The sequence below is a fragment of the Wasmannia auropunctata genome, unplaced genomic scaffold (assembly GCF_000956235.1).
Source record: "Wasmannia auropunctata unplaced genomic scaffold, wasmannia.A_1.0 LD335828.1, whole genome shotgun sequence".
Lineage (NCBI taxonomy): Eukaryota > Metazoa > Arthropoda > Insecta > Hymenoptera > Formicidae > Wasmannia > Wasmannia auropunctata.
The window spans coordinates 96014-119833 of record NW_012027062.1 but is presented as its reverse complement, the minus strand read 5'-3'; the positions used below and the strand labels follow the sequence as shown (position 1 = coordinate 119833).

Here is a 23820-nt window from a genome sequence, read left to right as displayed (position 1 = left end):
CCCCCCCCCCCCCCCCGATAGAGATAAACCATTGAGTCTCAGTAAATTGACTACTGTAATTTATGTATTGAAAAAGACTCACCGCGCTTTATTTGATACCTAGTAAGTGTACGACGCGTTTTATAGTTTTACTTTATATCAGTCGTGTCCTATAAAGATAGTAGGCCATATATTCAAGACAATATCACTTTGTGACTGATCTGAATCATTTAGATCGAGGTCTTCCTCCCAAATGCATGTGGACTAAAGCAGATCGTCTTTAATATTATTCTCAGAGAAGTCTGTACTTTGTTGGCTAGGTTCTAGCGTGTTCATCTGCTCGTCCGAGGCGGTTGCGTTTTGCATGGAAGTTGGAATTACCGTAGATGCGACGACGTTCCCGTTGCTTTCCGATTCCGATTTCCTCTTCAATTGCCCGACTATAGTTACGTAGTTGGCAGGTACTAAACCGACGTTCCTATTGTCGGTGGCTATCCACCAACCTGGTATGCTCTTGGATTGCAGGGAGCGCGGCGCCAGCCATATTTTCTGACCGGCTCTCAGGCTCAGCTCCTCGTTGGAAACCGCCATGAAATCGTACATCGCTGTTGCCACGCATACAGGATCCTCGCATTTCACCCATTCTTTCGGATCATTAACTGTAAATTTAATCGATATATGTAATGTTAAAGTATATCAAAGTATATTTTAAGGACAAAAATTACTTTAAGAAAAAATTAGTTTATACATGTCTCGAAATTCGCAAATCAAAATATTATAGCAAGAAAGTTTTCGAAAAATAAAGTAAAGTTATTTGTAAATTTCTATTTTAAGCAGTAATTTTTGAGATACAAGAGTTTAAATTTAGCCAATTATAGATTAGTACGCGCGTGAGGTGCGCGACTACTAACACTATCGACGCGTTCATGGACATGTCTCCGTTTAACCGTAATCTATAATTAGCTAAATTTAAACTCATATCTCAAAAACTACTGCTTAAAAAATTCCAACTTTTTTACTTAATTTTTCAGACTTTCCTGCTATAATATTTTGATTCGCGAATTTCGGGACACCCTGTATACAAAGATGTATTGTACACTTTTTCTTATAATTTTGATAAAAATCATTTAGACATTTTTTCAAGCATAAAAATTTAGTGACGAGAGACGCAGATTGTTATTTGTAAAACTATACCGCGTATTTATGAATTTAGATTTTGTATCCTTGGAAATGTAGAAGTAACTACCTTTTATTTGATTCTGCCTTATATTACTCGATATCTTGTGAATTAGATATGGAATAGTGACAAACATGCCGAGGAGCAGAACGTTCATCCACGGAGAAACACGTTCGTTCGTCGTCATCGTCGGCGTCCGTTCTCCGCTCGTTAGCTGTGACACCGATTGCTGCCACAAGTCTTCGACGGTAGCACTTTGCGTCTGAAGACCTGATAACAATTTATCACATTGTTAAATAATGATAAATGTACACATGGTAATCTATGCAAGTATGTACATTTGTATAAATCTACATAAATTTCGTTATAAAAAAAAAGCTTACCAAGCATAAATAAAACTCTTCTGTACAACCATTTCATGAAGCGAATTAAAGCAAATGTGCTCAATAACTGGCCGATTGTTGAACGCAGTCTACCGATATTATCGGCGACGCTTAAAATCGCACGGAACGAATTTGTCAGTGCGAAATATGTTGACTCCAGTAACATCGTGATAGACGAAAATGTATGTAATACAGTCTCCACTACACGGAAAGTCGATCTCGTGCTCTCTTCGGCATACTGTTGAAACCTGCAATATGAAAAGCAAGCTTTTTTAGTGAGGGAATAATGGAGATAGTTGAAGATACTTTTTTAAACAAAAATTGCAACTCATAGGAAGGATAGATCGATGACATTATAATTTACATTAGATTTGATCTTTTAAACTGCATGATCTGTACTTTTCTTTCGATTTTATATTAAGATGTGATTATATATACTTTTTCTTATAATTTGGATAAAAATCATTAGACATTTAACATTTTTCCAAGCATAAAAATTTAGTGACGAGAGACGCAGATTGTTATTTGTAAAAATACATAGTGTATTTGTGGATTTATTTAGCTTTTGTAATCTTGGAGATTTAGAAGTAACTATATCCTTTCAAGACTAAATTGTTACGATCCTTAAATAACGATATAATATTGAGCAAGAAAATTTTATATAAGTTTTTATTCTGTCATTATTTTATATCAATATATAGTCAACTCTCGACTCGAAGTTATTTGTAGAAATGACTTTTTATACCTGCTTTCCACGTCGCCGCTGTGCCCTCCAATTTGCCCGTAGCTGGTACCGGAATAAGGCATGTAACTACCGAAAGATCCGTATCCACCGTAACCCCTGTAACCACCTCCGTATCCGTAGCTCCCATACCCGTAGCTCGAACCATATGGTCTATAATCGTTATAACCTAGGTAGCTCTGAGTCGACTGGCGAGGTGGCAACGGAGGCGGGACAGCTGCGGCTCCGGATTGAAAGGGCAAGTGTGGTCCCGGCATGCTGGACAGAATCAAAATTTTCTCATCGTTCACATTGTTTGTTTCAAATGTCACTTGAGATGAGCATCAGTAGAGCATCGCTTTGCAGTAAACCGTGCGGAACGGAAAACTGTACGTAAATCTATATAATTCAAACGTGCAAAGCAAACTTATTAGATGATTATCAGAAAATGATATAATCGAGAAAGATTAAAAGATTAAGAAAATCTACCGGAGATGATTAAATATTTCGGAGCGTGCAGCATTTACTCCGGATATACGGCCCTTTATTTCCTCTACCTGTTTCGTCCTTCTTTATTTTTTAGTGCTCGAAAGTACATCGTAAAATATCATTTGAAAGGACGTGACCGAACGGGAGAGCTGTCCGCGAACGCGAATTCGATTGCAAGACGGCCAGACGAATGCCCTTTGACATCGCCATGATTCTGCGGATGTTGCGGGAGCACGTTGAGGACGCGCGTCGACATGCCAGACGCGCCGACGTCTCACCTGGACGAAATGCCGGAAGAATTCCTGAGCTGGTTGCCGTTAACGTTACTCCATCCCGGTGCCATGTCGCTCACGTCCGTTGGTCCGGTAACTGGCTCCCGAATTCGAAGAATTCTCGCGCTCGCGACACGCGTGACGCGGCGGCACGATAGGCACGACGGCGTAAAACGGTGACGGTCCCGCTGATAGCGCGGGTGCAAAGTTCAGGAACTTTAAAGGAGGAACCTGTGCACCTTCCTTACGTCCGAAGGATAAGTCCGGCGGCGGAGGCGGGGCGCTTTGTCGAGTCGCGAAACATTACACGTCCCCCGCGTGCGTTAAGTTATTCCGTATTGACATATTAAAGGCCCATCCAGATGTGAGCACTCGCTCGTAGGTAACGTTCGTGAAAGCCGGACATGATCAATAAAATCATATACAACTCCGCGGGAATTGTAAACGTTTGGGGAGAACCTCGTCGATTCGCGTCATATTTTCAACGAAATCACAAGTCTTCCATTGGCGGTGTGCCCCTGGGCCCTGACGGACGCCTTGCCAATTTAAAAAAAAAAATGTAATAATTTTCGACAGCTTGATTTTCAGGTCTGGTAACTTCTGGTGATTTTCGAGAGTTCGAGTTTGCGCAACTTTGTCACTTTCTCGCAGCGGGGTCCTTGCGCTTAAAACAATTTTCTGAAATATTCCTTGATTTCATTAAACAAGAATCTACGTGTATAATTATATATATATAATTTTTTTTTAATTAATAAAAAAATTTATATTATGTGGAAATGAAATTTTAATGACATTTATGAATAATTTATATATTTTTTAAGAGTTTTACAATACATACAAAAAATTGATGGATATATATTAAAACTTTTAAGCTTAATTTGCTAATTACCACTTTCAAAATTAACGATTGACAGGTACATCTTCATAGCAACGATAACATATAAAAACATGATAATGAACGATTAAGAAATATTTTATAAAACATCGTAGATATATCCATAGATCGAACGTTGATTAAAAATACATTCATTACTTTCTAGCATTAGTGCACAATAACATGAAAATCGTCGAAATTCTGTATATTCTATAATGAAATATATCATGTCAATATATATCGTGTTCTTGAAATTATAAGATAAAAACTATAAGTACTTATACAGATAAAAAAAGGAGCATCTAATGTTTCGTACGAACAAAAATGCATTATCGCTCACAGTAAAAAGTTATATTAAACTCAAATTTTAAGAATTAAAAAAATCGTGCATCATAGATGTGTACAACGCGTCGACTTTAAGTAAAATGTGCAACGTGAACAATTATGCAGACCTGAAGTAGAAGCACAAAGACTTTCATCGCTCATATATATTTCTTTCGTATTAACAATCTTCGCTAAAGCTTTTGATTTTATACAAACTCTTACTTTGATTAGTTTAAAAGTGCTAAGAGGTTCACTCCGTGTCTCCTTGCCATTGTTAATGTCAACATTTTATAAACAATGCAGTTCACTTCAGGGCGAGAAGTAATCTGATATTAAGCTGCTTGCTTTGATTAGTTTAAATGTGCTCTTCTTTTTTATGGCATTCCACACTTTATGGCATAAAACTGTTATATTTATATAAAAACCGTGCAAGTAATTTATACTCTAAAATTCATAGATTTTTTCTTTTGTACACACATTTTATCATTTTGTCAACACTATTTAAATTGCTGTTTCTTCACGATTTCTCATCCTCGCTCGAACTGTCCATTGTATAACATAACTGAAAATTGAAAAATATATACATGTAACATCAAATGTAGATGGATTTAACATAAGGCGATTAAAAAAAATATTATCTCAATTTTTATTTATTAAAAAAAATTGTGAAGCTAGTTTACACAAACGAACATAGAAATAGTGTTCAAAAAAATTCTTTGGAGTACTTTAGATGCTTAGAATGCATTTAACTACGTATGATATTTCGTTACATACCTCATCTAGATCTGGTCTTTTCAGTATTTCCTCGAGTCCTGATAATTTCTCGAGATAATTTGGCATATTGCAAGCGTCGAGCACGAAAGCAAAATCGCGTTGTCGATATTCGTCGATCAAAGGCGTCGAGCAAGCTGTGCAGAAGGGGGATCTATGCGTAACGGTCAATTTCATTTCGTGGCCCCAAAGCGAGCCCCGTATCGTGTGAGGTACGCCACCCAATAATCCTATCAGCGGACTGTCGACGTTCTCTCGACAATCGTCTTCATCGTTATTCATAAGCGCCCTAGCTGAAATTCTAAAAATTATGAATTTATTAGATTAAACCAACGAACCATCTGCATATTTATAGATAAATTAAACTTTATTTTTAATTTAGCTTACTCCTGGGGATGTTGCGTTACTGCCATGAGTAGTTCAACTGCCAGACCCGCGGCGATTTGCGACAAACCCGGCCGACTTACAGTACATTGCTGATCGAGCGTTCTATCAGTTTGTGACTAGAATCAGAATGAAAAAAAACCAATTACAGAATTGAAATGTATCTTTCCCGGGATCCAATACGCTGTTAAAATATGCACTCACGTTTCCAGGTTGCGTTACATCGTTACAAAAGTAGCATCCAAGATCGAATCCCGCAGGATTCTGGACCGTTAAATTAGGCGAGACGGGATTGGAAAATGCGCGCGTGCCGTGCCGTTGCACCGTGTACGAATCGAAGCCCAAAGCGGCGTTGATTGCAATCTTATTCGTCGCGGCGCACAGGAGGGTCGGCAGCCATCTGGCCTCGCGCGAATCCAGAAGCAGGAACACCACGTCGTGACTGTTCACGAGCTCTTGCAGTTCGCTCACAGCCTGCCTGGTCGTCTCCATCATACTCCGACCGACCACGTGACCGGGCATGGGAATGTGCAAGACGACACCTTTCACATTCTGCAACGTAAGTGATTTTATTGACGATTACTCTCCTCGTCGAAATATCGTCTTAAGTGGCGTCTACAATGAGACTTGAGATTTAAGAAAATTGATCAATCACTAACGATTATTCTTCTTACGTGAGATGAATAATCGACTATGATTGGTCAATTTTCTTAAATCTTAAGTCTTAAGGCACATTGTAGACAACGCTTTACGATGCAACAAAGTTCAATATACTCGCCATACTGGGGCGTATCCTAAGTAGAGCGTCTTTCGCGGCATGCGCCTTGTGCCGACGTTGCACCGCATCCTCGTGCGTGTATAGACTCTGGCGCACCGTATTGCTGTGAGAGACGGTAGAGCTATCTACGAGCGTCATATTATTAATACCCCAGCCGAGGAGCACCCTCGCCACGGAACATCCGAGTGTACCGGCACCCAACAGAAGGCAACGTAGACCACTGATCTTTTCCAAATCTAGATCAGGGACAAGGCGCCATTTCATCAATTTCAGATTTAAATTGATCGCTCTGTCTGATAGTCTGACATAACATACAAACGTAAATAGCACTCGTAAACCTCTGTACGTGATAAAAATTGCTGTTAGCCAACTTGAAGAATTTAGGCTTACTTGGCAGGATCCATGATGTTAGATAAATCCGAGATGTTAGGGCCCATTTTCCCATTTGCGTTAGCCTCCCAACCTACTAAGTGCCCTTCGGAAATAGCTTCTCTCATAGCTTCCACGTCTCCGTCTTCTTTGATTCTAAGTGTAAATACAACTGCAGTTTGCACTTTGTCGCTCCTCACAGATAAGACTTTGATGTCGCGTGTAAAGCAGTACGTAGGACAGTGCCACAGTAATAGGCACAACAGGTTTCGCAAGGGCCACCCAGGTTCTGCACTCGCGCAGGGATCATAAAATGCAAAGTATACCGCATCGCTTGCCTGTGTGACAATATTGAAGATAGATTAACATAATAATTTCATTACTTTAACACACAAATGAAAACTAATAAGAGCGTAATTTAAATTGTACCTGCTCTGAATCTCCCTTGTTGCTAACGTTTAGTTTTATATATTCCACTCCCTTCGACAAATTATCAACGCTCAAATCATTCTCTCCGGACACAAAAACTGTGAAGAAGTTCCTTGCTCTCGCGTCCAATTGGAGAAAACTCGTGTGTAATTTATCTATTTGACTGGCTGTAAACTCGCCGGATGCAAATTTTGTCGGTGCGACCGAGTGAATTTCCGGTAACGAGAAAGGAGTTGGATGCGCGGCCCAGTAATGAAACTTGTACTTCTTGAGATCAGAGTAAGCAAATACCAGGAATACCGAGAGCCGCCAAGGCTCCCGCAGGGCCGTGCCGTCTCTGATACTGTCGATAATGCATCCGCCCATGGTGTCAATAAACTTCTCGGGATTTATCTGTCTGAACGCCTCGTAGGTGTTTGTGTTAATCATGTGGCCACAGCAAGCTACTCCGGCATTGTGAGAAGTTGTCTCCAGGTTTCTGAAACTCATCTAAATGGAGCTTATCTTGTTTATTATATCAACACAGAATTTACACATCATTGTTAATGGCTAATATTAATACGGATGCAAATTACATTGCAAAACAGTCTATTTCCTTAAAAAAAAAAACACACAAATTATTCTTATGCTTGCGTAATACTTACTCATTAAACGAAGTACAATCTAGCGTTAAAGGATTAGTCCTGCCCTCATCCATCGATTGCAGGGAGAAACTTCCCCACAAATGTATCTTAGCTTTTTCATCTAGTTTCAATTTGTCTATTTTCAATTCTGCAAATTTTGCCCAAAAGGTCGAGTCCGTCGCCGTTTTCAATTTTGTGAACCTTATTACCTCGGACATCCTTGGAAATTTACTTTTTTAAATCTAAAAGATAAAAAAAATGACAATAAATGTATGTTTTGCAACAAAATATAAGCTGTCACAAATAAAGATAAGATTTATGGCACGAAAAGATGCACGAAATTCTAGAAGTGTCAAAATTTTCAGAAAAATCTCTTGACATCGAACGACATCGCACAAAAGTGACATTCAGTATCGCATAGCAAGCTTATAGGTTAACCACATATCTTGTCCGCATTATAATTACTTATACATTAAATAATCGAAACGCAAATTTTTAGGTCGACATCAAAAATATAGCGAACCTAAATATTTTGATAGTGAGCTATGCGCTTCAAAAATAGCACGTATCTATATGTAAACATACATGGATCTCCGTCTCTCTTCTTCTGGACTGTAAATTAAACTTAATTAACACACACGCGTATCGTCCATACGGGGTAATTGTCGGCAGCAGTCGCTGCAATTATATGAAAGCAAGTACAAAGTACATACTTGTAAACACCGTAAACGAACGGTAAACAAAGGCGAACGTCACCGTACGCTGCGCACAGATGTCGTGTCGCTGAGTGTTGACAGTGTTGTTTCCGCCGCTGCGCGCCTGAAGTTAGGCACGTTTGAGCCGAGCGCGTCACGTGCGCGCCTAACTTCAGATGCAAGGAGACGACACTCCAAGAGCCAGTCGACTGGTCGACACTGTGACACACGCGCAATTACGCAAGTCGCGCTTCGCGATAGAATATAATTTATATATCTTGTCTAAAATTTCAGAGTTTTTTGTGAGTGGAACCGGAGAGTTTCTCGGCAGAAATATGTTTTATTAATCGTTATTAATTATCAATTATTTATCAACAATTGAATTAAAATTTTATTAATATATTTTCATCTATAACTTCGCGAAAGAGAGAGAGAGAGTTCTTTTCTGTTATAGGACTCTGATTTACGATTAAAAAAACCTGACGCATCATTTATTGTTCTCGCGCTTCTTGTTTATTACCGATTTATTTATAAATTGGGAAATTATACATGCGAATTAGTCAAGGCAAACATGACACTTCAGAGCGTTCAAAGTATCGCCGACCGCGATCGTTTTTTTCTATCCTCTTAACAGGTGCGATCTCTTTCGCGGAAAAAATTACGACCGGCGTGCAAGCGTGATTGCACGCCGCGTGGATAAGTGGGACGGAATGGAGTGGAGTTAAAAAAGCGCATCGCGAGGACGATTTTGCAATCGGCGTCGCGGTCGGCCGCCGACGCGCGTTTCTCTTCGGAGCGCTCATATATTTTTTTTTTTTGCGGACGAGAGGTTAACATCTCTCTCTCTCTCTCTCTCTCTCTCGAATGCAAAATCGATGCGCGTTCGAGTGTACATAAAATTACGTATGCGAGAATTAAATAATTAATATATATCTCTTTGCAGTTATCGCGCATTCGATAAGCGAAATCGGTGAAACGCGATCTCGCGCGATCGGTCGGCGGCGCCTGAATTTGGTCACCGCAGCGACGGCTGCGCCGTGCCGGCTGCGCGCTGCGCGCGGCGCCGACGGTACCGCCGCGCCAATATGGCCGCACGGTATCGGCTGTTCGCAACGACGCGACCGTGAGAGTGGGCCATCCGCGGGGGGTTGCCCACCGAGCGAGGTAGGTCCAGGAGGAGAATAATGTCGGACTACCTGAGGTCCGCGCTCGGGTACCTGAACGGCGCCACCACCACCGGCGGCGGCAACGAGTACGTCGGCCAGACGTTGGAGATCAACAATGTGAAGCTGAGGGTGACGCGACTGATCGCCGAGGGTGAGTCTATCATCTCCGGCTGGCGCGGACGTGGACTCTCGTGGCGGCCCCGCCGCTGCTGTCAGATCTCGTCCTCCTGCCGGCGGGCGCCTCCTACCCGCGTGATTACGCGTCGCGATTAAGCGGTCGACCGCGGCCTGCTTTTCTCGCGTCGCGTCGAAAAAAAAAAAAAACAACGGCCGCGGACGATCGGAACGGCGGGAAGGGCGGTGGTGAGGAGTGAGAAAGGCAGTTCACAGATCTCTCGCGTGACACATCTGCCCTCCTGTCATGTGTCAAAGCGTGTGTTTTGACACGCGGCCAGACACAGCGCCAGGCACGTCGCGGACAATCTGTTCTGACGTTAGCGCGCCACGTCTCTCCTTCTCTATCGCACACACACACACACACACACACACACATGCGCGCACACACTCGCGTTCCGCTCGGATCGGATATTGTCGTTTTATCGGATGGTGGTCCGTTCGTCAGCAGTTGATGACCTGTCGCCTATTTTCTTAAACGACCGTTTGTCGCGAGCTTCAAGATGCAGGCGATTTCGTTCGCCCGGTCGGTCCCCCGAGTTCACAGCTCCCTCGGGAATGCGCCACGAAGTTATCTAGATACTTCTTTCTAATTATATTTAGAATCTATTGATTGTATTAATATAGCCTGCTTTAGTTGAATCGTCATACATTATCAATTTCTGTTACTGAATATTAATGCTGTATCACGACAATAGACATTTAGCATGATCGTGACACGCAAGAGGTTGATTTATCAGAAAATTCAAGTCTCTAACAAATATAATTATAATTATAATTTAACTTGGGTATTTGTAAAATAAAATCAATTTTGCAGACCTTGATATATGTAGATGGGATTATTTAAAAAAATAAAAACCAAATAATGTAGATACATCTAAGAAATATAATTATAATTTAATTTGGGTATTCGTAAAATAAAATCAATTTTGCAGATCTTGATATATGTAGACAGAATTATTTAAAAAATTGAAAACCAAATAGTAGATACATGTCCTTCGTATTTTTTTAAATTTATTTTATACCGCATTCTTTAATTTTATTGTAACCGTTCCATTTTTTTGATTAAACAAAATAAAATGTCCTTGTCTTTACTAGTATGTAGAATAAAAATTTTAATTACGATGTTATTAATCCAAAGAGATAGATAATTTATATTTTAAATAAAATTATATTGAGTTTATGAACATCTATGAAATAATCTTTTTTTAAAAATTGTTTTTGCAATTGGTGTTTGACGCTTAAAAAAAATCGTGAATGTTTACAGAAATTTGCAGCTTGAATTACTTTGTAAAACAAAGGGACACACGCGTAATAAATAACATTTATTTATGCGCATGATAAAAACACGAGCGAGATATATAGTTTTCGTAATCGAATTACGTGTCATTATTAACATTTAGATAATTTGTGGCAAACATCGTATCAACAGGTGGATGGGCCTTGGTGTTCGCGGTAGAAGATGTCGCTACAGGAAAAGAATATGCCCTTAAGGTGAGTAAATTAATAAACAACGTTCAGTCTTTTTTGCAACTTACATTTTGTGGTATATAAAATATTGTATATAAAAAAATTATTTTTTTTATCATTAGAGACTTATCGCCGCCGATGAGGATGCAAACAGAACCATTATACAGGAGATAGAAACGTTGAAGAGACTGTCGAATCACCCAAACGTTATTCAGTTCTTGCACGCCCAGCGACTGGAGCGAGAGGAGCGTAAAGGATACGAGTACCTGGTCGTCACCGAGCTATGTCCCGGCGGTACGGTAGCGGATATACTCAGGAGCGTGTCCGCGAACACGCTGACTCTCGCCCAAGTGTGCAGAGTGGCCTATCAAGCGGCACGTGCGGTGCATCACATGCACAGCCAGCAACCGGAGCCCTACGTGCATCGGGACATCAAGCTGGAGAACTTCTTGCTCGGGCGGGACGGCCTTGTGAAACTCTGTGACTTTGGTAGCGCCTCGACTCAGCAGATCCTGCCGGACCCGTCATGGAATGCTCAAAAACGCGCCACTCTGGAGGACCAGTTGGCCAAGTACACAACCCCCATGTATCGCGCTCCGGAAATGATGGATACGTGGAACAATGAACCCATAGGGCCTCCGGTGGATTGCTGGGCGTTAGGATGTATATTGTATTCCCTGATCACCCTGCGGCATCCTTTTCCCGAAGGTGAGATAATCGGCGATTTGCTAAATATCGAATTAACCAGAGCGTACAGATATTATAAATGATAATGAATGTGAAAATGTAGGATGACTCATTAGAAAGGATAAATATCCTTGGTTTTAAAGATACAGAGAAATGAAATGTGATTTAGATGATTTCGAGATATGAATATAAAGAACATAATTTTTTTTCAATGCATTTTTTTCTTTAGAATTATTAAGTCAGTAATATATTTCTTTAATAAAAAATAGAATGCGTAAAGAAATAAAAGAATTATTGGAGAAACTATTGTTAAAAAGTACTTTCGCATACCGTACAAACCTAAATATCATGCCAATTTTATTACGACAATTACAACAATCGTTAAAGCAATTTTTGTTACGCAGGTAACAAACTAGCAATCGTAAACGGCAAGTATCCACCGTTACCGCCCAATCCACGGTACGCGTGTCTGCACGATCTGGTGAAGGGATGCCTGCAAGTCTCGCCCATACAAAGGTTAACGACAGCACAGCTCTTGGAGCGTCTGGCGGCAATCGCCGAGTCAAACGATTTCGATCCCAGAGAACCGCCGCGGATCGAAGTCGCGATCAAATCGTCACCACCCCCGCGTCCAACACCACCGCCGCCGCCGCCGTCAAATATGCCGACGTCGGTCCCTCGTACCACCGCGCCGGCGACGATGCCGCCGCCGAGACCGGCGCCCGCGCAGACGGCGGTGTCCAAGATACCGGCGGCTCCGAGCACGACCGGCCTATTCAACTCGCTGAGGGGCGGCGCCGGCAGTATCCTGCGCAACTTGAAGGACACCTCCAGCAAGGTGATGCACACCGTTCAACAGAGTATGGCCAGGACGGAACTGGACGCGAGTTACCTGACGTCGCGCATACTCGTCATGCCGTATCCAGCCGACGGGATCGAGTCTGCCTATCGGGCCAATCACGTGGAGGACGTGAGAGTCTTCCTCCACGCGAGGCATCCGCCGCCCGCCAAGATTCAGCTCTACAATCTGTCCCGCGGCCGGCCGAACGTCGCGCGGCTCCCCGGCAGGCACATCGATTGCTCGTTTGCCTACGCCACCCCGGAATCGAACGCGCCCATGCTGTTCGCTCTGTACCAGATCTGTCAAGATATCTACCAATATCTGAACGCCGACTTCAATCACGTAGTGGTGCTATATTGTACTGTGAGTACCTGTTGCAATTCAAATTAAACGCTCGCTAACGATAAATGAATGACACTTGTTTGCCTTTCCAGGACGGGTATCGGGCGAGCGCCACAGTGGCGTGCACTCTGCTGATCCACTGCAGGGCCTTGACCACCGTCGACGAGGCGATCGCTCTGTTCACGACGAGACGCTGCCAGCCGCCGCATCTGCAACCCTCGGAATTGCGCAGTATTAATTACATGAGTATGCTCAGCGGCGGCCGGCCTCCGCACACGAAGCCGCTGGTCCTCCGTTCCGTTGTCATACAGCCGGTGCCGTTGTTCACCCGGGCGAGAGACGGCTGTCGGCCGTACATAGAGATCTACAGTAACGGCGCGCTGGTCTTCACGACGAAGAAGGCCGGCTACGAAGAGATGAAGCTGTTCGGCATGATGGAGGGCAAGGTCTGCCTGATTCTGGGAGACGCGGCCGTGCGCGGTGACGTCACTCTAGTGGTATACCACGCCAGGCAGCAGCTCGGCCGTGTAATTGGCATTAAAATCGCCTCGCTGCACTTCCACACCGGCTACGTGCCCATCACCGAGAGCGCCTTGACGTTCGAGAAACGCGACCTCGACGATGCCCCCGAGATCGGCGGCAAGTTCCGCGTTGTGCTGAATGTCATGATAGGTGAGGAAAATACGAAACTGTCGAGGGTGCCGGCGCCGTGGGAAGCGGAAATGTGTGTCAAGCCCGTGCCGGATCCGCTGTTTGGTTCGACGCTGGAAATGGAGGAAACTCTGGAGAACTTCAGGACAGCTTCTCACCAGGAAGAGGTAGAGCGTTTTGCTGTTATTTATTATATACATCTTATTTAATTTTTTAACATTAGAGTACAAAAAACGTTGGAAAGTTGACGATAACAATTGACGTTATTGCAGGCTGAGAAAGTATCGTCGAATGAAACCGACAAGATTTCACAACACGAAGCGATACCTCAACAACAGCCGGAAGAGCCGAAGGAGGAAGAGCCAAGCAAGATCGAAGAGAACAGCTTTCAGGAGGCTGATCTGTTGAACCTCGGCATGCCGGACAATACCAATAATACCTCAAATACTCCCGCCGCCGCGGCGACGGCAAATCCAGGATTAGATATTTTTTCTAGTTCTAGTCAGAACGAAAGCGATCTCTTGGGCGGTTTCGGCGTGTCGGCGCCGCAGACCGAGGCCGCCAATTCGATACCTTTAATTAACAATAACGTCCCGACTGATTTACTGTTCGGACACGACAGTTCTGCGACGAGGAGCAGCACCACCCCGAGCAACAGCAATCTGAACATGAACGATCTTTTATTCGGACAGAATCAGGCAGCATCGAGCAACGTTAAGGAGGTCAACGACCTGCTGTTCGATCCGCTGGGCGGCAACATCTCGGGGAATCTCCTCAGCGGCCTCGCGCCGAACACCGCGAAACCGAACACCGCCAAGGGCCCGAATCCCGAAGAGAACTTCCCGCGAAATGCCAGCGTGCCGAACTTCGCCGCTCAGACTCAGAGCAAGGATCCGTTCGCCAATCTGGCCGGGTCGTTAGGCGCCGGTCTCACGGGCAGTTGGAACGGCACGCCGAGAAATTCGAACACCCCGCAGTCGGCGAGCCCGGCGCCCGCGAGCACGCCGATCCACTCCAGCCCGAATACGATGCACAAAGCCAATGCGGCGACCAACGAGGCCAACGGCGCGAACAGCGGCGCGAACTCGGATGTGTTCGGCGGTAAAGCGAAGGAGAAGACGAGCGGCGACGCGTTCGAGGATCTGCTCGGTAGCCAGGGTTACAACTTCTTCAGCTCGCGCAAGGCCGACAAGGACAGCCCGAAGACAATAAATCAGATGCGAAAGGTGGAAGCGGCAAAGTCGATGGATCCCGACAGGCTGAAGATCGCCGAGTGGACGGAGGGCAAGAAAGGAAATTTGCGGGCCCTGCTCTGCTCGTTGCACACGGTTCTGTGGCCGGAGGCTGACAGGTGGCAGCGTTGCGAAATGCATCAACTGGTCACGGCAGCGGACGTCAAAAAAGCTTATAGAAAAGCTTGCTTGGCTGTGCATCCCGACAAGGTACTCGGATCTCATCGAATATCATTGCTTACATAATCCTTTTTTTTTAATTATTTGTGAAATAGTAACAGCTTTTGAATTTTCCAATAGACGTGAGATAGTTGATCGATAATATTAATAGCGACAATATATCCATTTTGTATAATTAATTATTAATGTAACCACATTTTCTTTTAAACTGATAAATTTTTCTGATAAAATTGGTATTACTAAATATTAAATAATAGAAATATATTTTTAACGTATACTTTTTAATTTTATTTCTTGTTTAATTAGCATTTAAATAATATTATGACGGTAACGGTATTGAACATTGAGCTGGCGAAGAGAAAAGTCAATTCAGTTAGACTTTTTATTCTAGACAATTTTATTTTACTACTCAAACAGTTAATTTTGTGAAAGTAGTTTTCAATTTAGAAGAAAAAAAATTTAACGTAATTCTATTTCTGTGTTGCAGCAAGCAGGCACAGCAAATGAGAATATAGCAAAGTTGATTTTCATGGAGCTGAACAATGCGTGGAGCACGTTCGAGAACGATGCGTCGCAGCAAAACCTATTTAGCTAATTTTAATGATCGTTATCTGTTATCGAGAACCTGTCTCTGTAATTAATTTAGTTCCTAGCGGAAGGGGAGCTAAGGGCGGGGCGGGGATCTCGTTATCCGTGCGATAACTGCATCCATGTAACTGCATTCCGACTACGTTATTTTAGCTGTAGAGAGAAAGACAGGGTGCGAAAGAGAAAGAGAAACGAGAGAAAGAAAGTAAAGTCTTCAGAGGCGACGGCGAGTTCGGCGAAGCGGTGCTTCGGGACGCGTCTCCTTATTGTTTCAACGCCTTGTAAACCTAGTTAAAATGCCCCCACTTATGGCAGTGCGGCGTAACGTATATGTATATAACGCAAATGTACATTAAAAAGAGGATCCCAAATATACGAAGCTATTTTCCGGTCGAAAAGAAGTTTGCACTATTGTCCACCGAAGAGTCTCGAGGATTGCTGTAGAGGTATTCCGCTCATCTTGATATTTATCTTGATTACGAAAAAAAAATTGTGCAATACTAAATTTATAATCAAATTGACGTAATCCTATATTTTTTTATTACGAAATTTATAAAATTGTATGCGACGTGCATAATTAATGTTTATAATTGTGTGCAATTTTATTTATTTATTTTTTATTTATTTTGAGGCACGGAATACCCATTACTGATAACGATGTCAGTAGAAAAAGAATTTTTAAGCGGAATCGTTTTTAGCATATTTAATTTACGATTTATTAATATAAAAGTTATTTTGATTAATTTAATAATTTAACAGAAGCATGAAACGTTATATACATATGAAAGAAACTTAAGATTATTTGATTCAACTTATTTTCAAACTTTGTCGCGAATAATTTCGGTTTTTCTTGAGTATACGAAAAGTTCCAATATTTTTTGGTTCTAATTTTAACAGAGATTCTTTGACTACTTTAAAGTAAAATTCTTCTTTGAAGTGAAATTTTAAAGGTATTTGTTGCAATTTTCTAGCTTTAATAATTAAATCTTGAATTAAAGTTCCCAAAAAGAAAAGTAAGAGTTCAATTGAACTCAAATGATATATTTAGAAAGGGTATTTTCTTACTTAATTGCTGTTGAAAAATGTAGTTAAAAAAATTTTTATTTATCTGGAAATTTAAAGTTGTAAGTAGACTAATAACGAAATAAAAACCGAATATTTCTTTATACAATCCTAAAGTTCTCCAGTTGAATCCCTCAAGTCTTGATTTACACATAATTTTTTTATTTTTCAGTTCTTGCATATAACAATCATCAGTCTTTTGTAACAACTCAAAATTGTTATTTTCTTTACATATGTATATATATATGTATACATATATGTATATATATTGCTGAAGAAAGGACTCGAGTTGTCCCAAGAGTACGAAATCAGGTCACGACTTCCGGGACACCGCGTATTAGGAGGAGCTCAAGAAATCCGTTCTTTTTTAATTCATAGGACACTGTGAGAGACATTTATAACGGGCGTCAGCAAAATCCACGAGTGTTAGTGGCATTGTCAGAGAACCGCCGATACACGCAAGGACACACGTACACACACGCGTGCAAGGGGAGACAGGCGCAATACATGAGTATGCCACGAGCGCGCTCGTGTGGACCACAGGATGCCACAGGGGTGAAATTTAAAGGGAGGGGCTGCTCTCGCGAAAATGGCCGTTACGCACGGGGTAGATCGTCCGGGGGTGGACAAGTGACGGGTGGCTCATCGTCCGTGTCCTCCGCACCGACCAATTGACCGAGTGCCTCGCGACGATTGACACGGTTTACCCGATCGACGGCTATTATGCGGCGGTGGCCAAAAAGCGATCCCTGCTCTGCTCTTCTTAAACCCCCACCAGACGCGCGACCTTCTATCCCTTCCGTCAAGAGGTAAGGTCGTCTCTGTTTTGTGCATCCTATACGAAACGCGTACGGATTACAGTTTTTATACAATTGTGATTTGAAATCTCTCTCCTTCAAAAAGTGTGTGCACGTTGTGGCGCGAATCTTTGTGCGTGTTTGTGAAAAAAATTATCTTGACACTTGCAAAAAAAAAAAAAAAAATTGGAACAGGGTAACTATCCCTGGCAGGTGAAAGATACTGTTAGTAATCTTTTACATATCAATTAATTAATATTGACAAATTATTGTTGAGTTCGCGTTTTCTTCGTAGTGCATACGAAAAAAAATTGTTTTTTTTTTTTACATATATTTATACTCCCCTTATATTCATAACACAGTACAAGATATATAATTATAAGTATCTTGCGCTGGAAGAATTTTTCACGAAGTATAATTTAAGAATAATTTTTGAGATCAATTATACATCGTGCACAGTAATATTATAGCAGTTTCGGTAATATTATCAAAATGCTGGCAAATATTTGTTAATCGAGACTTATCTGCCACGCATGTATTAACATGATATATTAACGACACATTAAAATAATATTTCTCAATGAAAATGTTATCTCTTGTAGATTAGGCCCACGCTTCAGCAATGTACATCAAAAAAGCTAAATAGAAAAAGAGGAAGGGGAGTATAAGGAAAAACTGAGGAAGATGCCTGGCTCCTATACGGGAGTTGTAATCCTCCTCTTGTTAGGGACTTCTGTGTCAGTATCCGGTACAGCGGATGCTGCCAAGTCTCTGAGAGCGGCGAAGGCCAGGCTCAGATCGTCTTACGCATCGTGGCGGATAGTGGTATGTTTAACTCAGCCTCAGACTCCTTTCAAGGCAGACGTACAGAAAGCATGGGAGGAAGCGAGACTGGAATCTTTTCACGCGGACATGGATGTGTCATATATAGAAACAAGGATGGCACCCATGACAGATTCCTTGTTATATCCCTTGAATGTGTTAAGCAAATTTTGTACAGACATCGAAGGCGGAAAGACAGTATTAAGCCTTATTATAGGGGGAGGATCGGCAGCCAGATTTCTCGTTACGGCTGCTGCCGCCTTGAACCTTCCAGCTCTGTGGTTACCGTTTACGCACAGAGATTTTCTTCGTCAGGTACCCATTCACATTTACGAATTTTGCGTTGCTTGTCTAATTAATTCCTTAAAAAAAAAAAAAAAAGAAATATAGATAGACTTTTCCTTACATTACGATAGCAATTATCGAAATTGGTGTTGCAGAATGATTCGATTATATAATTATATGTTTTACAATGCAAAAATGAGATTACTTTTCGTTTACAGGGAAATCTTGGTCGGTTCGAGAACCGTATCGGGTCGAGCCCCAAAGAGGTCGGAGCAGCGGCTGCCGCTTTAATGAATCGGGCTAACTGGCATGCGTTTACTCTCCTCATCGACACCACCCTCCTACCCGTCACCCATCTTTTGCAAACGAATCAGCCAACGCTGACACCTCGCGCGATTATACACCTCCCGACGAACGACAGAACTCTGAGACTAAGGCTGAGGCGGGTAGCCGAGGAGAACGGCAGCGGCGGGGTCGTAGTGATGGCCTGCGATCTGAACAACGCCCGGAAGATTCTCGGTGCAGCTGGCAAGTTTGAGATGCTCTCGGGCAGATTCTTATGGCTCTGGCTGGATCTCAAGGCGGAGCTGCGACCGAACGAGCCCAACATCATCAGTTCGCACCTCCTTCACAGTTCGCGTGTCGCCGTTGCGTCCAACGAGAATTCACCGCTGTTGGAGCGAACGACGAATCTCGCGTCGGACGATAAGCCGCTACCGCCGATGAATCCGCTGCCGAGTCTGGCCAACGACATACATCGGTTGCAGGAGTACAGATGGCGAGACGAGAGGATCATGACCAAGCGGGAGGACAAGGGCTTCAATTTCGACGACGAGGAGGATGTCGTGAGACTCGCGAGTGACAGGGAGCTCAATTCCAAGAGTTTCATGCCGATCGGGATGCTCGCGCTCAGGCCGTCCGGTATCAAGATCATGGGCGGCGACACCATACTGACGAGAATGCTGAGGGAAACTTCGCAGGCGTTGGACGAGACCTTCCTGGAAACGAAGACGAGATTGAGTCGTATGCGCGAAGCGCAGCTCAAAGAGCACTTCGTACCGGAATGCTTCCCGGAACGCAATCCTAAATTTATGACGAGCGACGCGAGGGAGAATGTATCTGCGATCCTGACGAGCAAACTGAGGAAATCCATGGGACAAATCTCCAAGGACAAGGCAGAGTTCCAACTGCTGAATTTGCAAGCCGTCAGGTTTCCCGGAAATAAGACTCAATTGAGGTTCGACTCATTCTTTTTAAATATTCGTATCTAATCGTTAATAAATGGAATAATCGGTGTCGTCAATGTTTAACAGGTGGACCAAGGTCGGCACTATCAAGGGAGGCAGGGAAGTCCGTTTGGATACCATAATCTGGCCGGGTGGCGGCATTATGCCGGCGTATCTCGAGCAGGGCGGCGAGAAAATCGGGATGCCGATTTATCGTATCGTGACCGTGCTGGCGTCGCCGTTCACCATGGTCACGAGTCTGCAAGAGGGTTTCTGTTTGCGCGGCCTCACCTGCCGGCAGGGTAATGCCGTGGTGTGCTGCTACGGCCTGAGTATGGACCTGCTGTCCTTGGTAGCGCGCGAGCTCGGATTCCGTTTCGATCTGTACCTGGCGGAGGACGGGCTGTTCGGCAAGCAGAACAGCCGGAACGGCTCGTGGAACGGCGTGATGGGTGAGCTGGCGTCCGGCCGAGCACAGCTGGCGTTCGCGGCCTTGAGCGTGTCCACCCATCGTGCTAAAGTGGTGGACTTCACCACGCCGTACTACTTCAGCGGCGTGAGCTTTCTCACGGCGCCGAAGCTACGTTCCGAGATACCGCTATTCGCGTTTCTGTTCCCGTTCAGCACGCAGCTGTGGATCGCCGTGTTCACGTCGCTGAATCTCACCGCGATCGCCGTCGCGATCTACGAGTGGCTCAGCCCGTTCGGCTTGAATCCCTGGGGCAGGCAGCGTAGCAAGAACTTCTCCATCGCCTCCGCGCTGTGGGTGATGTGGGGCCTCCTGTGCGGCCACCTCGTGGCCTTCAAGGCGCCAAAATCTTGGCCTAACAAGTTCCTTATCAACATTTGGGGCGGCTTCTCCGTTATCTTTGTGGCCTCGTACACGGCTAACATAGCCGCCCTTATCGCCGGTCTCTTTTTTCACTCTGCAGTGAGCAATTATCACGATAAAAGCGTGAGTATCTCGGCTCTTTGTAAATACGCGAATGTTTATAAATTTATAAATAAGCAGCAAATTAATATGAAAAAAGAAGAAACAAAAGAAAAAAAATGTCTATATATTAAATCTCTTACATTGTAATTATCGCTGAGAATAATTATTTTCTGCTAATTATTTAATTATAATTATTTACAAAATTAGATATTATTATTTAATATGTCTATGGACAATACACGACGAAAATGCAAAAGAAAATATTTACTTTGTTCTAGTTTTTAGTCATAGATTTAAAACTTTTGAATGTATTATAGCTTGAATTATTACAGCTGTTGTCACAAAGAGTTGGCGCACCGAGAGCTTCCGCGGCCGAGTATTACGTGCAGAAAGCGAATCCGGAGTTATGGTCCCACATGGCTCGTTACTCCTTGTCGGACGTTGCCGAGGGCGTGGAAAAATTGAGAAACGGCACTCTGGACATACTGATCGCGGACACGCCGATTCTGGATTATTACCGGGCGACCGACAACGGTTGTCGCTTGCAGAAAATCGGCGATACTATCAACGAGGATACTTACGCAATCGCGCTTACGAGAGGACATCCTCTGAAGGAGAGCATATCTAAAGTTGTAGCGAATTACACGAGCAACGGGCTGCTTGACATTCTGCAGGAAAAATGGTGAGCGATGCGCAAAAATAAGCGCAAAAATTGGATAATCGATATCGGTTCGCGTGCAAACTTTCTTTTTATTTGCGCGATAACGAGAGCGTAATAATTACCTTAGACGAAAATACATTAAGTGATAAATAAAGTTTCGCCGCGCAGAATATATGGACTGCGCGAGAAAAATATATAAGCAAGTACGTTGTTTATCTCTTAAAAAATTCATATAAAAATAATTAAAATCTCATCTAAAAATCAATTTATTACGAGAATTACATGTATTAAACACATTTTATTATACATATTAAAAATGTATAATGTAAATATTTTATCTATCAGTTTTATGTATTTTATACATTTTATATAATTTTTATATAATAACGAGATCATTAGTATTAAAAAAAAGGCATTAAAATCAGTGAGGTAAACACTTTATATAAAGCGAGCTAATTCCAGGTATGGCGAGCTACCTTGTCTGAGCGGTCGACCAGGGATGGAGTTAGATTTCGAGCCGGGTGGTCAACCCAGGCCACTGGGAGTCGCATCCGTGGCCGGGGTGTTTTGCCTACTCGGGATGGGCGTGGTGCTCGGTACCATTATACTGGTGGGAGAACATCTCTTCTACAAGTACACGCTGCCGCGATTACGGCACAGACCGGAGGATTCCATCTGGCGTAGTCGCAACGTCATGTTCTTCTCGCAGAAGCTGTACAGGTTCATCAACTGCGTGGAGCTGGTCTCGCCGCATCACGCCGCCCGCGAATTGGTGCACACGGTGCGACAGGGCCAGATCGCGTCGCTCTTCCAGAAGAGCGTCAAACGAGTGCGTGTCCTCAAATTTTTAAACAGCCCACAAGTTTGCGAACTGAATCTTGGTAATACAAAAGCGACTCTGAGTACTGAAAATAGTCGAGATATAATTGATTTTTCTAATAAAAGTTTACCTACTTGAAAATTTAAAAATTTATTTTTGCGAACTTATGGACGGTACGTTTATTTTTAATTTTTCAATATCTACAACGTTTCCATGTTCCAGAAGGAACACGAACAACGTCGCAGACGTAAGAGCAAAGCGCAATTCTTCGAGATGATTCAAGAAATCCGAAGGTAAGAGAACGCAGTTTTCAAGTTTGTCGGACGAGATAAGTTTTTTAAGAGTATCAGAGAGTGCAGAGAAACTGCTGAATATTTTTCAGAGTACAACAGGAAGAGAAGATCGAGGCGGTATCCGAGGAGACTGATGCCAGCAAGACGAAAAAGGATGAGAAAAAGGACGAGAAGCTGGGAAAAGGTAGAGAGAGGAGTCGCAGCAAGAGTCCGCTGATGCCTCGAAGCCCCAAGCGATCGGAGAAGAGTAGGAGCTCGACGAACCTGTCGGCATCTCGTCTCGGATTGTCGCCGGTGAGTCTCGACGCGCCGATGAAGCCGCGGGAGTTCACGCTCAGCAGCACCAATTTACGCGCGAGAAGCCCGCTAGAGACGGTAGGCCGTAGATTGAGCCACGGGGACGGCGGTTCGCCGCCGCCGCGTCTCGGCTCTTTCGGCGGCAGCGCCACTCTGCGCCCGTTAGCACCCGCCAGAAGCGACTCGACACCTGGCGGTGGCACGCCGACCGTTCGCCGTGATTCCGCCGCCGGGGGTGGCGGCGTGCCGACGCCGAGATACCCTCGTAGTCCGGCCAAGCGGGGCCAGTCCTTCCCGGTGTTCGCCACCCTGAGACCGCCACACTCGGCCGGCTACCAAGCGTCCAGGAGTCCGCTCTTGTCACCGAACAGCGAGCTCACATCCGCTCACATCGGGAGGAAACTGTCGCGCGAGTGGGGTTCCGGGACAATTGACCTCACCAGGTCGTCGGAGGCTATAGGCAGCACTAGTGGCGGCGGCGGCAGCGGAGGTGGTGGTGGTGGTGGTGGTGGTGGTCGTGGTTCAACGTACACCCTGAATCAGGAAATGACGCTTTCCTTGAGTCGTTCCGCGGGCGAGGAGAAGGCTCAGGAGGAAGCGTTGCCGATCAAGAAGCCCATACGGCGCGCCAGGAGTCACGAGAATCGAGACAACAGTAAGCTGATGGCGGATCTGCCGTCGCCGAGATTGACCCAGCCAGTGGTGGGCGGCCAGTTCGTGAGCGAGCGAACCAAGAAGCAGCTGGACTCCGAGCTGAAGGCCATTTTAACTGCCAGGGCCCACCACCGCGACCTGCATCCCCCTTGATAGGAGACCGCCCCGTACTAAGGGAGAGTTCTTGAAAGCAGTTCGGCTTTTTGGGGATTGCTGAGAGCCTTTGAGGGGCTTTGATTGATTTTAAGCAATATCAGATTTATAGGTCAATTTGTTAGAGGAATCCAACAGTTTATCAGAGAAATTACGAACTAACCAGAGGCACGGCGATGCGAGTTAACGGGAAAAATTTTCTGCTGTTGGAGTGGGT

General features: G+C 43.9%; 4 protein-coding genes across 10 annotated transcripts; 2 read left to right on the top strand and 2 right to left on the bottom strand.

Annotated features, from left to right (window-relative positions):
- Window positions 1-59: 59 nt before the first annotated feature.
- LOC105455849 (peroxisomal membrane protein PEX13) lies at window positions 60-3585 on the bottom strand. The gene is made up of 5 exons (XM_011699498.1): window positions 3028-3585; window positions 2285-2539; window positions 1540-1787; window positions 1226-1426; window positions 60-638 (listed from the first exon to the last, which is right to left on the bottom strand). Exons 1-5 carry the CDS (start codon window positions 3090-3092, stop codon window positions 244-246), a joined length of 1164 nt encoding a protein of 387 aa, XP_011697800.1. The 5' UTR covers window positions 3093-3585; the 3' UTR covers window positions 60-243.
- A 783-nt stretch (window positions 3586-4368) lies between these two features.
- Window positions 4369-8388, bottom strand: LOC105455848 (ubiquitin-like modifier-activating enzyme atg7). Of its 5 annotated transcripts, XM_011699495.1 has the most exons (10): window positions 8287-8388; window positions 8159-8185; window positions 7595-7815; window positions 6951-7428; window positions 6543-6859; window positions 6153-6453; window positions 5579-5926; window positions 5378-5493; window positions 4994-5291; window positions 4369-4781 (listed from the first exon to the last, which is right to left on the bottom strand). In XM_011699495.1, exons 3-10 carry the CDS (start codon window positions 7789-7791, stop codon window positions 4737-4739), a joined length of 2100 nt encoding a protein of 699 aa, XP_011697797.1. In that variant the 5' UTR covers window positions 7792-7815; window positions 8159-8185; window positions 8287-8388; the 3' UTR covers window positions 4369-4736. The 5 variants fall into 5 exon arrangements, with proteins under 5 accessions (XP_011697797.1, XP_011697796.1, XP_011697794.1 ...); XM_011699494.1 differs by having other exon boundaries at window positions 8097-8388; XM_011699492.1 differs by having other exon boundaries at window positions 8159-8388.
- Window positions 8389-9361: 973 nt separating this feature from the next.
- LOC105455847 (cyclin-G-associated kinase) lies at window positions 9362-16000 on the top strand. The gene is made up of 7 exons (XM_011699491.1): window positions 9362-9585; window positions 11041-11102; window positions 11201-11786; window positions 12170-12969; window positions 13041-13766; window positions 13872-15041; window positions 15499-16000. The coding sequence occupies exons 1-7, from the start codon at window positions 9453-9455 to the stop codon at window positions 15604-15606; spliced, it is 3585 nt and encodes a 1194-aa protein (XP_011697793.1). The 5' UTR covers window positions 9362-9452; the 3' UTR covers window positions 15607-16000.
- Window positions 16001-17137: 1137 nt separating this feature from the next.
- LOC105455846 lies at window positions 17138-23603 on the top strand. Of its 3 annotated transcripts, none has more exons than XM_011699489.1 (8): window positions 17138-17470; window positions 18061-18595; window positions 18784-19802; window positions 19879-20746; window positions 21058-21407; window positions 21849-22215; window positions 22429-22499; window positions 22589-23603. In XM_011699489.1, the coding sequence occupies exons 2-8, from the start codon at window positions 18143-18145 to the stop codon at window positions 23601-23603; spliced, it is 4143 nt and encodes a 1380-aa protein (XP_011697791.1). In that variant the 5' UTR covers window positions 17138-17470; window positions 18061-18142. The 3 variants fall into 3 exon arrangements, with proteins under 3 accessions (XP_011697791.1, XP_011697792.1, XP_011697790.1); XM_011699490.1 differs by having other exon boundaries at window positions 17138-17683; XM_011699488.1 differs by having other exon boundaries at window positions 17138-18595.
- The last annotated feature ends 217 nt before the right edge of the window (window positions 23604-23820 follow it).